Source organism: Ceratotherium simum, chromosome 24 (assembly GCF_057802395.1).
Source record: "Ceratotherium simum simum isolate JZ-2026a chromosome 24, ASM5780239v1, whole genome shotgun sequence".
NCBI classification, from domain to species: domain Eukaryota; kingdom Metazoa; phylum Chordata; class Mammalia; order Perissodactyla; family Rhinocerotidae; genus Ceratotherium; species Ceratotherium simum.
Window position 1 is genome coordinate 4001180 of NC_141923.1, and position 16683 is coordinate 4017862.

Here is a 16683-nt window from a genome sequence, read left to right on the forward strand (position 1 = left end):
ATGTGGGACGCCACCTCAGCATGGCCCGACAAGCACTGCATCAATGCGCGCCCGGGATCCGAACCCAGGCCACCAGTAGTGGAGCGCGCACACTTAACTGCTAAGCCATGGGGCCAGCCCCCTGTAAATTATTTTTATTTTCTCCTTTTTGTTTAGCTACATTTCCTACTTTGTCTATAAAAAGCATATATTCTTGATGTAATTTTAAAGTTTAGATATGTTTATATCCTAGACCCTTTTGCTTTTCCATGTCTATAATAGCCGTTCTCGTACATTACAACCTTTTGAGATCGAGTACCCTCTGAGATTTTACTGAAACTGTAGACTCTGCCTTCGTAAAAACACGTATATGAGCACATATAAAAGTCATATTCACACTGGGATTCAATACTCCAGCCTGAACCGAGGGGCTGATGGGCACCAAAGGGCTAAGGAGCCCTTTCTTCCAGGTATTGTAGTGACATCCCACCAGGTGCCTGCTGCAGGTACTGCTGTATTGTGGGGGTTTCCAACCTGTGTGACAGAGCCCTGGCTTTCCTCAGAGGGCCCTTGGAGAGCCCACATATGCTGTATTCAATATTTATGAATGGGCAAAATAATCCAAGACTGCAGCTACCATTTCAAAAGGCTAAGATCATCCAGACATCCCATTGTTCTCAGTGGACAGTTTACAATAAACAAATGTTATAAATGTATTAAAAAAAAGTCATACAATTGTAGGGTTTCGTGGGCCCCTTGAATCCAGAGACTAAAGACCTCTAGCATAATGATTTTTAACATGTGAGAGATTAAAAACTTACTGTGCGTGAGGCTCACCTTCTTATGACCTATGCCGTTGTTCCTGAGTAACAAGAGGACTTGCACTGAGTCCCTGTCAGCCCTCTGCAGTCACCTCATGACCCAGAGTGTGCAGACCCCTGGAGCCAGCTAAGGGTCGAAGAAGACCAGGAAGGCTGAGAGGAGGAGCCGAGCTCTATCTAGCCTGGTCCTCACTAGCACCACTTTCTAATCTACCAAGCTAATGGCTTAAGGCAGTGAGGACTGCTACCCTAGACAAAATCATCACTCATTAATGCTCTTTGTTCCCTTAAGTCTTCCTTTACTCATGTTTCTTGGCAAACAAAATTCTAAGCTCTATAAAGCAAAGTTAGTACTGTTTAAAAAGTCATATCATGATGCTTGGACATATCACTTAATATATTAACTAGAATAAGTAAGAGGAATGTTTTACTTATAGAACTAGTAATAAAATTTATTTGCCTAAACAATACTAGGGAAGAAAATACCTCCTTTTTGCTTTCCTTGTTTTGATCAATCTCAATGTCAATGGGGTTATTTCCGTTTGTTTCTTCCAGTTCATCCTCACTGGAAGACAAGAACAAGTTACTGCAAGATTATTCTGTACTAATTCTATTTAACATACAAATATAAGCAATGAGTTGATTTAATGAGATATAAAATTAGTATATATTTTCAGACTTCTGAAATAAAAACATTTTTACAATTCAAATAAAATAATATCAACTCCAGAGTTCTTTTAGTCTAAATGATTTAAAAAAACTCAAAAAACCATTAAAGCAGGTTTCTAACTCCCAAACCAGGCCTAGAAAACTGTTGCTTTATATTTGTAAAGTGCTTTCTCTCAATTGAAAATATCAAATTTAAGACATTTACTTTATTTCCTCATAATTATCTAGTGGAGGACTAGGGCATGATCATTAGACACAACTAAGAAATTATTCAAGAATAAAGTCCTATTGCATTGAGAACAAATTCACCAACAAGTAAACATCCACTTGCAGGTCTCAACTATCTACTTATGACCACATGAGTCTGAGGATGGGAGAGGCTGTTTGGTGGTCTGGATGACTGGTATTTTTAAACTAATTTTAAAAGGAACACTCACATTGATATGGTACTTCAAATGCTTTTGTTTATATCCTTCCATGTAGTATTTCTTATTAAAAAAAAAAAGAGAGAGAGAGAGCTCTCCAGTAGGTAGGACCTTTACTAAGCAAATGAGAACACAAAGGCTGATGAGTCAAGCAGCCTGCCCCAGTTCCCCACAGTTAAAACCAGCTGAACAGAACACTCAGGTTTTCCAATGTCAACATCCCACTTTGTCTCAGGAATCCACGCCAGGTGACTGTGCCCACTGCGCTAGGCCTTCTCCCCACCCACTCCCAAGGCCCAAGGTAGGAAGAAGTTCTGGCTGAGGAAAGAGTGTCCAAGAGGAGAAAGAGCCTGAGGCTGAGGGAATTTTATCCCAGCCCCTGCCATTACTTTCACAGGCAAGTCCCGCTAGAAGGACAACAAGCTCTCAGGTGCTACTGCCATGGCGGCGTGCCCCTCCTCTGTCTGCATCCTCACAGTGGTGAAGGTGCACATGGGAGGTGGGGGCACAGCAGTTCTCAGCACCCTTGGAAGTAATGTAAAGAAAAGCACCTGGGAAGCGAGAATGGAGGCGTGTCAGTGACGCACTTATCATTTCATATGCAAGGATAATAATAATCTCCATCAATTCCTTAATTTAATTCTGAGTTCATCTTAGTAGACTGCACCTGTTTGTCATAATAGACAATTTATAAACAGTAACTAGACCTAACATATAATGGAAATAAAAAATTTAAATGAAAAGTTGCTGCAACACTAAAAACAAATTCAGTAGTGTTTACTGCTTTTCTTTGGTTACAAAGAGTATTGATCCATAAATAGACCCACTGATACGTATGCTGCAGACCAAAACATACGCAGATGTATCACGGTCAACAATTTTACAGAATCTTACAGCTGGAGAGAGCTTTGGAGATGTTCTCAGCATCACTCTCATTTTATACTTGGGCCCAGAGATTTAAATTCTCCAAAAGTGATACTCAACTCTCAATTTGTTCCCACATGTAACTTTCTTTCATTTGAAATCATAAAATACTCTCCTGAGACGGGGCCATGAAGATTGTATAGTTTATGCTCTTTCATTTTATTTTGTATTACTAATTTATAAAAATGACATACTACAGCAAATGTGAAAGATATAATTTTAAAAAGCCACCTATATTCCCACCAACTTAACACAATCACCATCATGTTTGTATACTGCCTTCTGGATTTTAAGCACTTCATTTTTGAGGAAAAAGAGGCTCAGGGAAGGAGGATATTGAACTAACTCGTCTGTAGTATATAAGTAGAATCTTGAGTTGAGACTAGAACCTACTTCTGCATGTAAGTACATGGCCATTTCCACTACTCTGTGCTGTATATAGGACAGAGGAAGTGATGTCTAAGATGTATCCTACTCACTAAGCTATCCTTACAACTAACATCCCTATGAAGGAAACAAAATATTTTTCTTTCTCACTCACATACACGAAACAGAGTCAAAAAAGGGAAGAAGAAAATCTAAACCGTACTGTCATCTTTTGACATACCAACATAAAAACATGTCAAATGAATCCTGTATAAGCATACCAAATAAATTTCAACCTAGGAAATAATACATTCCTTTTTGTTAAAGGGAGATACCCCTAAGGGGCATGAAAGAATATGTGGGAAAGTTCATTCATTCAGAATGGAAGTTTACTGACTGGAGGAAGAGTAGTGAGAAAAATTACCTCAAGAATACAACCCTCATGCATTAATACAGTTCATCAACATTTAGCTGAAGAATATTGTATAAGTTTGGGTTCCACCAGGAAGGTACTGGGGAAATCCAGTCACTCTACCTTTCCTTTGTGTATCCACCAGTTCTTAGAAATTCTGGTGACTCAAAAGACCCCTCTAAGTGGTGCGACAACACACCCTTAGGCACGTACTGACCTTTCTTCCCGCTCCCGTTTCTGTTTCCGAGCATGGCGATCCATCACGCTGGTTTTAGTCCTGGTCTTCTTCCAAGAGTAGTAAAATTTCACCAGACTTGCTATAGATTTATCAGGAAGCTAAATATAAAAAATGAGTTGGTTTAGATTTAAAGCTAATCTTTAAAAATCAAATGTGTTTAGACACATTTAATAAGCATCACTCTCACATATTCAGAAACGTCGTTAAGTCATAACCCTTTTTCTCTGATAGGGAAAAAATTCATAAAAGAATTCTCATCAGCATATTTTCAAATTACTAAAGTTTGACTGTAAGTGAAACTTAGCCCATGAAAGATTGTAAAGTCAGTTTAAGATGATTCAGAGTTTTCACACACCTAAAGTTTCTAACATAACTTTTTGGTTATTTTTTTAAAATTCATTTTAGCAGTAATGTAACTGTCAATAAGATTTCATGGGAAGAATCCACCAAAGATAAGCAAATCTACCCCAAGCAGACAGGGCCCCATGATGCTCCACCTCATCAAATAACCATTAAAGATCCGCTGCAGAGGGGGTAGGCTAGGGGAAGAAAAAAAATCAATGGTCTCATCTACTCACCATCTGTTGGATTCTATGAAAAGTTTTCCCATGAAAACTAAAGGCTTGCTCAAACAAGACTTTATCTTCCACAGTCCACTCATCTGGGAAGGGGGTAAAGTTGGGCAAATCAGCCAATGATTTTTCAATATTATGCTTATGCCAAAAGAGCATCCCAAGAGCCTAGAAAAATAGTATCATTGAAATTTTAGACCAAAGACGTGAATGAAACATTAAAATGGAAAAGAGGTTGGCAAAAGGAGAGCGTGCACTTCTTTACACCCAGACAATTAATAGTTAACTCACATATTGCTAAATAGCAGACACTGACATATGCCCTTTTGTACACTAACCCATTTATCTCACAAGCCCTATGAGATAAGCTCCACTATTCTTACTTCTCAAATCAGAATATGGAGGCCCTGAGAAATTAAACAACTTGCCAATGGTCACAGTGCTGCTAAGTGGCAGAAGCAGTGTGGCTCTAGAATCTGTGCTCTTCAAGGGTCACACTCTAATGCCTCTGTATATCAAAGGAGAAAGTAATTTATAAAAGCAATCAATTGTTTTGTTATTCTTTTGTCAAAACAACTAAAATATAAAGATTTTTTTCCAGCTCAGAAAGGAAAAAATATACAAATGGGTGAGAAATAAATTAGAAACAAGAGACATAATTCAAGAAGTTTCCTGAGAAAATTTCCTGTATTACAACTCTAAAGTGAAAATGATGATACTTTTGAAGACCTGAACTCTTAAAAATTCATACAACTATATTTAGCAATCACCCAATAACATTTACAGTTTTTTTTTTAAATAATTTTATTTATTTATTTATTTTTCCCCCAAAGCCCCAGCAGACAGTTGTATGTCATAGCTGCACATCCTTCTAGTTGCTGTATGTGGGAGGCGGCCTCAGCATGGCCGGAGAAGCGGTGCGTCGGTGTGCACCCGGGATCCGAACCCGGGCCGCAGGCAGCGGAGCGCGCACACTTAACCACTAAGCCACGGGGCCGGCCCATACAGTTTCTAAACAGAATAAAAAACTGATGATTTTTTTTTTTTTTTAAGATTTTATTTATTTATTTATTTTCCCCCCAAAGCCCCAGCAGATAGTCACATGTCATAGCTGCACATCCCTCCAGCCGCTGCATGTGGGACGCGGCCTCAGCATGGCCAGAGAAGCGGCGCGCCGGTGCACGCCCGGGATCCGAACCCGGGCCGCCAGCAGCGGAGCGCGCGCACTCAACTGCTAAGCCACGGGGCCGGCCCAAAAACTGATGATTTTCTGAGCAACTTGCAAAGTTCATGAGTAAGTTTGGAAAACGAGAAGCACACATTTCTTGCTTTGAAAGATTCTGGGACTATCTTATTATAATTGGTTTTTCTAACAGTTCTACCAGAGTAGAATAATTAAGAGTTAAGGCCCAGGCTGAAAGAAAGAGTCCAATGCTATACGCTATACAATCTAAATTAGTGGTACCCTTAGTCATTAGGACAAATGGGAAATGTTAGTAACTTACAGGCTGTAACATCTAGATTAACGCCAAGGAAAGCACTAATCCAACTTACTGTGCTAATTTTTAAAATAATAATTAGAAATAAAGCTGAAATAAAACATCACACTTTTGAATAAAAATTAATCTTGTGGATTTCTCATTAGTAGGTTCCAAATAATTTTTTTTTTGTGAGGAAGATCAGCCCTGAGCTAACATCCGATGCCAATCCTTCTCTTTTTTTGCTGAGGAAGATTGGCCCTGAGCTAACATCCGTGCCCGTCTTCCTCTACTTTACATGGGACGCCACCACAGCATGGCCTGATAACGGTGCGTCGGTGCACACCGGGATCCGAACCTGCGAACTGTCAGGCCTCCAAAGCAGAGCAAGCACACTTAACCGCTTGTACTACCGGGCCAGCCCTCCACGTAATTTTTAAAAGAAAACCTTAGCCAAATTTTACAACCTGAAAGTGATTGAAAACAATTAATATTAAAACACTGTAGGTTTGAGGGTGACAACATGAGTCAGGAAAAAAACATTACACAACCACAAGAATGACAAACAAATCATATTCAAATAAGAAAGCATCATGCCCAAGTATCCAGCACCTTAGAACTGCTGCTTCCTTGAATACTACAGACCTGCAGAAATACACAGATGCCTTTTATTTTTATTTTTTTTTTTTAATTTTATTTATTTATTTTTCCCCCAAAGCCCCAGTAGACAGTTGTACGTCATAGCTGCACGTCCTTCTAGTTGCCGTATGTGGGACACGGCCTCAGCATGGCCGGAGAAGCAGTGCGTCGGTGCGCGCCCGGGATCTGAACCCAGGCCGCCAGCAGCGGAGCGCACTCACTTAACCGCTAAGCCACGGGGCCGGCCCCACAGATGCCTTTTAAATCAAAGGGTCCTCTAATACTCATCTCAAGGAGTAAAAATGGGACCGGAGCCCTGTATAATACTGCTAGTAACCACCAAAAAAATTGTTAATGAGGAAACACTAATACTCAATGCACAGGAACAAAAAAAATTTAATAGGTTAGCTATAAAAACGATTTTTAACAACAAAAGAAAACCACGTCATTACCTGTTCCATGTTGTATCCATGCTTCTCTTTAGCAATGGCAATGTATTCATCCACTGAAAAACAGGACAAGAGGCCAGTAAACAAACTGAGAGAGAGCACAGTCTATGAGCACTTGCGTTGTTACTGACGTCTATGTATTTCACGCCTGCCACACACAAGAATAAAAATAAAGAATAGACAGTAACAAAATAGAATTGTATAATATGATCCCATTATGACTCTTACATATATAAATCCTACAGAGAAATGGCTGAAAACATACTCAAATATTAACAGTACTTATCTCTGGACAGTAAGATTATGATTCTTTTTTTTTTTTTTTTTAACTTGGTTCTACTTAAATTTTCTATGGTAAGTATTACTTTGGTACTTAGAAAATAATTATTTAGAAATAAAAAGAAATATACTAAAGTGGGGATCATTTTTAGCCTCAGTGAGGTTGAAGAACAAGCAACCTATTTTCCAGTTAAAAAAATCTAAGAGAGAAATTATATGACCCAATGCCTGGTATTTGCTTTCAAACTCCAACACAAGGTGGCAAGTGCCAGCCTTCTAGCACTAAGGAAACACCCAGGAAAAGTGACTGACTCAAATCTCCAGAAGCAGTTGCCACCTACAGAGATGAACCCACCTCCTCTCTACAATTTCTAGTCTGTCTTCCAGAAAAATAAGAGACTACTAATCAACAGCACTTCCTTATATTCATGTATGACTTTTCTTTATAAATTACAAAAATAACACATGCTCAAAAAAAAAAAAATCAAATAGAGAATTGTATGGAACAAACAGTAAAATTCCCACTAGCCTGTCCCTTCTCTCCCCCAAACCTCAATCTCCAGGTACAATGACCAAACTTAGAGGAAATAGGCTCAGAGTAGTTCACTTGCCCACCGTTACACAAACAGAAGAAACCTAATAAAAGTCAGAGCTTCTAAGGCTCAGTATGCTATTCAATTATACCACAACAAAACTTCCTAATTGTGGTATAGCTCACAACCAATTTAGGAAAAAGAAATCAGCTTTGAAAAAGAATTCAAACCCTTTTATTAGCATATATTCTAATACTAGGGGAAAAAATTTTCCATTGACAAAATAAAAAGTCAATTTAATTCAAACAGTAACTACATATAGTGCAACTCAATATTAATTTCAATACTAAGGCACTAATTTTCAATTTCCTTTTTTAACACTTAAAATACTTACAAACTGAATGGTTACTTCACTCAGAATATAGTAAAATTCCAATTTACCTGAGAGTCAGTGAATGACAAACTAAATAACCTTAGTTTGTCAGAAAAGCTGAAACTGGTGATTTTTAAAACGGGGGAGCAAAGTATTCCAAGGTGCGTCCTTTGTTTATTACTTCATAATAGGGTAGATTGTGCCAAATAAGAGAAAAATGCTCTCAAGTTCTAAAAAAAAAAAAATGGTAATGTACGGTGAGGCTGCACAAAAAGGCCGCTCGGCACACTTGCCAGAGCTCTGCTGAGAGGTGCAGTGACGCAGAAGTTCACACTGGAGGAGGCTGAGATGCAAACAGCAGCACACTTGACTCCAGGGGATGGACAGCAAGTCAGATGATAAAAGCTAGGTAACAAGATGTGTTCCAGTCAAGAATAGGTACGGGGAAGAGAAAAAGTCTACAGTGAATTAAGGGTCAATCATGGAGAAGTTCTGCTTTAAGGGTTCCTTCTTTTAATAAATATTTGGTGAATGAACGATAAATGAACCTCAAACTTCTGCTGTACAACCTCAACTCTGTGAGCATACACATTTCCAGACACTATTATTTACCTTAGGTGAGTAAGGAATGTGTGATGTGTGCACAGTCACCAGTCAGTCACACACTCTTGAACCAAATAAACGTACAGGCTGAAAGAGTGATGCAGGAGGCCCTGAAATGGGCTGCCACTTGTTCTGCCAACAGTTCTCAGGGCAGATGCTATTTGCTCAAGAGTCCATTCTGCTACATCAGTAACAGGGTCCATTAAGCCTATCCCCATTGTCTCCAACCAGATTTAACAAAAAAATTACAAGTGAAACAAAAGCATTCTTTGATACTACTCTATTTTCACCTGCTCTTTTGTTTTTTAACATAAAAATTAGCTGGTGGTAGGAACAATAAAACAAACTAAACCAGTGGATTCAGACTGCTGCAGCTAAGGTTGGATATAACATTTGCCTTGTGGTAAACAGCAAGGTATTCTTACTAAGGTAGCCTTTAAAAGCACACATCTTTTAGACTTTCTTGGAGACCACCCTGAGGACTCAAATCTAAAGCAAAGGAAGAAAGCACTCTCTTACAGCTACTTAAATGAAGTTACTTGGTATGTCTACCAGGTGGCCTGAAGGTGTGATGAAACAATATATGGGGAGCCTTGCAACTTGTAAAAGAATTACCATCTGATAACCACTAGCAAAAATTCAATTTTCCATTCTTTTTATTGTCTCCAATATCCAACAAATATTAGACAAACATTTACTGAATGAATGCTGGGGGTGCTGTGCTATGTACAATGTCAATGTTTCAGGTTCTTTTCCCAGCAAGTTAAAAGGCACCACAGGTTAGGTAAGGGGTAAGAAAGACCCAGGTCAAATCTCGGCTGTGTCTCTTGACAAAATGAGTTCACAGAGAGTGGAGCCTGACACATGGTAAGCACTATATTTAGACTATGTTAGCTTAGCAACTTCCTCAACCTTCCCCGGAAGCAGCTCTCACCGGTAAAGATGGGTTATCACCTAACTGTGAAAACTACACCACAGCAGAAACTCTTCCCCTCCTCTCCTTCTCACGAAATGTTTTGGACTAGAGTTAATCCAGAATATAGCCATCTGAACAAATAACGCTGTTGATGGGCCTTGTCTCTTACTGCCTTCTTACTCTATACGGTCCTCAGCTCTTGTTTCCTTTAATAATCAGAGGGACATGGCTCCCAACCATAGTTTCTAGAATCCCCAGTGCCTTCCCCACCAGCTACCCTACTGCTTTACAGAGCATGCCAGCAGCTGCTGATAGGACATAATGAAAATGGAAAGTGTGCATATTTCAAAACCTCCCATGTGGTTTCCTTAAGCGAAAATAACCTTTCAACCTAAGAAAATAAAATCCACTCCCAACTGTCCTCATAAAAAACAAAGGGTAACCACATGCTTAAGGTGGTGGATAAAAGATGAAACAGGAATGGAAGCAAGAGAAGTACAAGCTAACTGAGACAAACTGCTCTGAAACAAAGAAAACAGGGACCCTTGGGGACTTTCCCAATATTTTCTTATGTCTGGCAATGATAATCTTGATTTTGCCTCTAAAGGATTAACGGTTAACCAGAGTCAATCTCAACCTGGGAGTAAGGAGCCACTGCAGGCAGAGAGTCATTAAGTAAGGTGTGATCAGGATGATGAGCAAAGTTCACACGGCTAAGGAAATGCCAAGACATTTCCATGGCCTGGGCCTGGGCATCTGCGCCCACCAGCCTTCTGCAACGCACAGGCACAGTAGGCAGGGAGCCATCTGGGTGCAAGAAGCAGCAGGATCGCCTCATGCAGCTTAGCTGACATTCTAATCTGTCAGTCAGAAGCAGAAGAATCAGCCACTGGGTTAAGTATACTCTGCTTTAAAAACAACTCTATCATTGCATAATGCAATATTTTTAAAAACTTGAAAATTCCTATGGAAACAACCAAGGAGAATTGTCTCATCTTAAATATGATGGGTAAAGATATGCACCATCTGGTTCTTTAAGCACACAGACTGCACAAACCATTGGCTTTTTTGATAAGAGCTTACCATTATGGAAAGCAATACGTGAAGGAGTTATGTCTTGAGGGTAACACCACTTAAAGGTAGAGTGGGTATGAGATTCATCAAGAAAGTTTACAAAATTCCTAAAGCCTAGTGAAACGTTTTTTGAACTACCCTTCTTATGTACAGAACACTATTAAATAGCAGGCTAAAATACAAAAATAAATAAATAAATTGATTTCCTGCAGTAGCTTGAAACAATATCCAGGTAACAGAAGAGAACACAAATACATAAAATAACAGTGTAGATGTAGGAATAGCATGTGGGAATGCAAAGTAATCAGTAAATAATGATGATAATGATGATGATAAATCAAGAAAAGCTTCCTAAAGATTCAACAGCTATATTGACTAAGTTATATTGAGTAACAGTAGCTAAAATTTGAGAATTTACTATGTGTCAGCCACTGTTCTCAGTTCTTTACAAGGATTATCTTTTTAATCCTCTCCAACAGTTCTATTATCACTCCCATTCACAAATTAAGAAACTGAGGCTCAGAGAAGTTAGGTAAGTTGGCCAGGGTCACACAGCTGGTAAGCAGCAAAAACAGGACTTACATACATGCAGAGTCTCTGACCCCAGGATCCACGGCATTAAATCACTATGCGCTATCCTATTTCGTGAGTAGAGGAGATAGAGGGAGAAGGGCACTTCAGGTAAAACCATCTCCATGCTACAGAGAACTGAACAGGGCTAATCAACATAGTCTATTTAGCTTGAATGCAGTTAAGAAAGTAGAACTCTGGCTGATGAGGGAAGTGATGGAAACTGAGGGTAACAGGCAAACAGCTGCCTTGTACTAGGCTTCATTTGTTTCTATATTCATGTTTTAATCCAATGAAACTAAATGCCCTTCGTACCATTAGTAAGAGTCTCAAATTCAACTGCAAAAAAGGGGAAGAATGCAGATGAAAATCGCCACAGTAACCTTACCTCATCCCATCCCTCCCTCTAGATATTGCAGAGATTCAGAACACCTTGTGATCTTGCATATTCTATGCAGAGCAAGAGGCTGACACCTTAAGGTGGGTTGAGGACAAAGCTACAGTCTTAATACAGCTTTTTAAAAATTTTGTTATTGTAACATTTGCCGTAGTATTAGGTACTGTAAAGGAAACACAGCAGCAATTTCTCTCTCATAACTCAAATTGAGCATACCAAATTTTCTTCAAGAAAATGACGACAAATATTGTGGCATCTTCCTTTATTAAAATAAGAAATGAGTTATCACTGTAACTCACAGAGAATCAAAATGAACTTAATCATTTAAGTAAAGCAGTTATGCCACCTGGTGGGCACATGTATTACTGCAGTTAACATTTCAATGATCCCTCTGAATATCTTCACAGGAAGAAAAAAAGGCACAAGAAACAAGCCACAGAGACTCTGCCAGAGTATAATATAATGAACCCGTCCTTCCTAGTCAGTAACAAAATGCACGTTCTTTATGAAAAAGCTATTTCTTAGTGTAGTTTTGTTAAAATCCTACTTTATAGAAAGAGCCTCCCCCTAACCCAGGCACCCCAGTAAACACTACAAAATCCAACCCAGTCTCATAGACAATCTGATCAAGTGGAAATAAGAAATATGAATACCCTACCAAGCCAGACACATTTCAATTCAGCTTCCGGCATCTCTTCCTACCTAATCTGCACCTCCACACCCCCTCCATCCAGTACCAACTTGTATGGCTCTGGATAAGTGCTACCCCTGCCTCTCTGTGCCTCAGTTTCCTTATCAGTATAAGAGTGGACTGATTATTATGATTTTATTTTATTTATTTATTTATTTTTTTAAAGATTTTATTTATTCAGTTCTTCCCCCCACAGCCCCAGTAGATAGTTGTACGTCATAGGTTCACATCCTTCTAGCTGCTGTACGTGGGACTCGGCCTCGCGTTGGACGGAGAAGTGGTGCCTCGGGGCGCTCCCGGGATCCGAACCCGGGCCGCCAGCATCAGAGCGCGCGCACTTAACCGCTAAGCCACGGGGCCGGCCCAGATTATTATGATTTTAAAAGTAACTTCCAGAGCTAACATGCGTAATTAAAAAAATTTTTTCATGTTAACTTTAAACGTTTTTTGTGTGCACCAAAAAAATTTTTTCAATAAAAAAAAGGTTAAGATCCAAAGAAGATATACAGATGGCCAACAGACACATGAAAAGATGTTCAAAATCACTAACTATCAGGGAAATGCAAATCAAAACTACAATGAGATATCACCTCACGCCCGTCAGAATGGCTATACTTAACAAGACAGGAAACAACATGTGTTGGAGAGGTTGTGGAGAGAAGGGAACTCTCATACACTGCTGGTGGGAGTGCAAACTGGTGCAGCCACTATGGAAAACAGTATGGAGATTCCTCAAAAAATCAACGATAGAACTACCATATGATCCAGCTATTCCACTGTTGGGTATTTATCCAAAGAACTTGAAAACACCAATTTGCAAAGGTACATGCACCCCTGTGTTCATTGCAGCGTTATTCACAATAGCCAAGACTTGGAAGCAACCTAAGTGCCCATCAAGGGACGAATGGATAAAGAAGCTGTGGTATATATACACAATGGAATACTACTCAGCCATAAGAAACGACGAAATCCAGCCATTTGTGACAACATGGATGGACATTGAGGGTATAATGCAAAGTGAAATAAGTCAGAGGGAGAAGGTCAAATACCGTATGATTTCCTTCATTAAGTAGTAGATAATAACAACAATAAACAAACACATAGGGACAGAGATTGGATTGGTGGTTACCAGAGGGGAAGGGGGGAGGGAGGAGGGAGGAGGGTGAAAGGGATAATTCGGTACATGTGTGTGGTGATGGGTTGTAATTAGTATTTTGGTGGTGAACATGATGTAGTCCATGCAGAAATAGAAGTACAATGATGTACACCTGAAATTTTTACAATGTTATAAACCAATGTCACTGCAATAAACAAAAAATTAAAAAAACAAAAAACAAAGGTTAAGAGCATTCCCTGATCTTTACTCCAGAACTCATAATCTTCTATATTTTAAAAACTGATCATCACCAGAATGACATTTAGCTGTGACTAATCAAAACGATAACCACTTTTCTCCTTAAAATTGCCCAAAGCCCATAGTGAAGAATAAAATCCACGTAAGTGAAGAATAAAATCCACGTAGTGACACACTATCCCCTCGCATCTCTTTCACATCAAGTCAACTTAGTTGATGATTGAGTCCCTCCACAGGCAACTGTGTACTCAAGACAATTTCATTTGCTCTCATGTATGTTTTGCCTTGTACAATATAAGCTGAAAGAAGGAACCATGCTCAAAACAAGGTCTGCACCTCCTTAACTAAAGGCAACACTCCCTGACATTAAAAGAGAAAAAAAAAGACTGACACTGTTGACTCACCCATAGCCTCACAGCAGACTATAGTGGAAAGCACCCTGGACCATGAGTCAAAGTCCTTGGTTGCTATCAGGAACTTGCAGGCTAAACCTATTTCCTCACCTATAAAACAAGAGCAAGATAAGATATCCCGCTCTAATCCTGCACAAAGTAGTAGAGGAGTCAAAATATACAAATGTAAAGTATTATTAAAATTAATTCCTTCATATACATTTGTGAGATTCAACTAGAGGTAAGGGGTGCGGTTTAGAACTGCAGATTTAGCTTAGTAAGACAAACCAAACCCAGTCCTTGAACTCCATTAGAGCTGTGCTCCAATTCAGTAGTTCTCAATCCTAATTGATGAGAATCATCTGATAAACTTCTTGAAAATACTGACTCTTGGGCTCCACCCTGTTTTGTATATGTATGTGTACATACATGTATGTCTGCTTATGTATGTGTATGCATGGGCATGGATGTATATGTATACTTTATGCATATATATATAGTTTTTATAAAGTACAGTGTGCAAAGAGAAAAGCATACACAAAAGGGCCCAGCTTGGTGAATTTCAGAAAATGAACACACCTAGAATCAACTGTGCTCTAGATGTTTTGGTTTGTTTTTACAATGCTCCCATGTGATTATGATCCAGTTTTGAGAATCACTGGATTAGAGCATAATATTAATGTATAAAGAGCCTGGGTTTGATAACATTTCCCATTTTAATGTGATAAAAATCATCTCAACAAGCACAAAATTTTAAGGTTTTGGTATTAAAAAGATTATGACAGTATCAGAACCACTGAAACAAGAAGAAATGTGCATTCTATGTTACTAGTATATAAACTGAGGTGTGTGAATTTGTGAGTTGTGAATTTCAATCATGAAAAAAAATTTCCTTTCAGTGACTAAAGAGGTTCTTTTTAAAATTACCGATTTCAAGGCCACTTCCTGCTGAGGGGTTACGGGCAGGGGAGGAAAGAGGTGGTCAGAAGAAGGATTTAAAAGTCTGTAAATCCTAGCAACTCCTTATAGCTTGTATACAAACCTCACTTCACAGAGACATTTGCCCTTTAACCCTGTTTCCTCCAACCCAGAGACACCACCGTCCTGCCCTCAGTACAATCCACCTGTGTACAAGGACACAGGAAAGAGGGGTCCTAAATGAGATTCAAACGGCCAAGGGAAACACAGAGGGTGGCTAGGTTACAGGAAGTACACGAGGATACAAGGCTCTGCCCACCACAAACTTCAGACAAGTCATTTCCCCTTTGTGGGCCCCCGTTTCTTTTTTTTCTTTTGTGAGGAAGATCGGCCCTGAGCTAACATCTGCCAATCTTCCTCTTTTTGCTAAGGAAGACTGGGCCTGGGCTATTATCTGTGCCCATCTTCCTCCACTTTATATGGGACACTGCCACAGCATGGCTTACCAAGCGGTGCATCGGTGCGCGCCTGGGATCCAAACCGGCGAACCCCAGGCCGCTGCAGCGGAGCGCGCGCACTTACCCGCTTGCGCCACCGGGCCGCCCCCAAGCGGGCCCCCATTTCTTTAGCTGTGAAAGTGGAAGGTAAACCGCATAGTGAGAATATGGGGGGCATGTTTGTTGGGAGGGGGCAGGTTTTCCCATTGTAAATCCTACCATTTTCAATGCTTGAATCTTGGGGGGTGGGGTTGGGGGTGGGGAGGTGTTTTCCTTCATTCAGTAAAGAAACTTTCAAAGTAAGTTGCAGAAGGGTGACATTTTATAATAAACTAATAGGTTTTACATTTAGTTATTCTGCACTGATTCAATAACTCTTTCAGCCCCACTGTGTGCCCAGTGCTGCTTATAAAGCCATGATTAAAACAGTCTCTGCCTTCACAGAATTCACAGTCTAACTGGAGAGAGAAATAATCACACAAATAATTAATTCCAATTGTCATCAGTGCCAGCAAAAAAGAACTATGAATGCACTTAACTGGGATACCTGATCTGCAGAATCAAGGAAGGCTTTCTTTTCTATTGGAAAAGGACATTATAAATTCCTGCTTTACTCACGTGTTATTTCCAGTAGGAAAAAATTGAAAAAATATAAATGTTCAAGAATAAAGATCTGGTTAAAAAATTAAGCTATAAATGGGATATCATTCAGGATCAAAACTCAGTTTAATTTTCAACCATAGGAAAATTAAAGTTGAAAAACTATTATATACAGTATCATCCATTTGTGCTTAAAATCTGAGTGCACATGAGCATAAAGAAAAGATATGAAAGCAAAATTTTAATGTGGTTATATCCACATGATGAGGTGAAGGCATTATGGACTATTTTTAATAATAAAAACAAGCTTGTATGTATGCACTTAATTTCTCTTCTGAACCATCTGAGAGTGCCCTACCTTATGGCCCTTAACTCGTAAATCTTCAGCATATGTTTTCTAAGAGTAGGTATATTCTCTTATATAACCACAGAACAGTAAATTTAACATTGAAACAATAGTTTAATCTATGTCTGTATTCCAACCTGGCCAACTGACCCAAAATTGTGCTTTATA

General features: G+C 39.3%; 1 protein-coding gene across 2 annotated transcripts in view; it reads right to left on the reverse strand.

Moving 5' to 3' along the window:
• Positions 1-16683, reverse strand: part of RCOR1 (REST corepressor 1) — a 127101-nt gene that overhangs the window by 16950 nt on the left and 93468 nt on the right. For both annotated transcript variants that reach the window (XM_087447908.1, XM_087447907.1), the window contains 4 exons: positions 6976-7028; positions 4413-4574; positions 3814-3932; positions 1287-1365 (listed from right to left, as the gene is read on the reverse strand). In XM_087447908.1, the coding sequence (XP_087304034.1) occupies positions 1287-1365; positions 3814-3932; positions 4413-4574; positions 6976-7028 (413 nt within the window). The remainder of the gene's footprint in view (positions 1-1286; positions 1366-3813; positions 3933-4412; positions 4575-6975; positions 7029-16683) is intronic.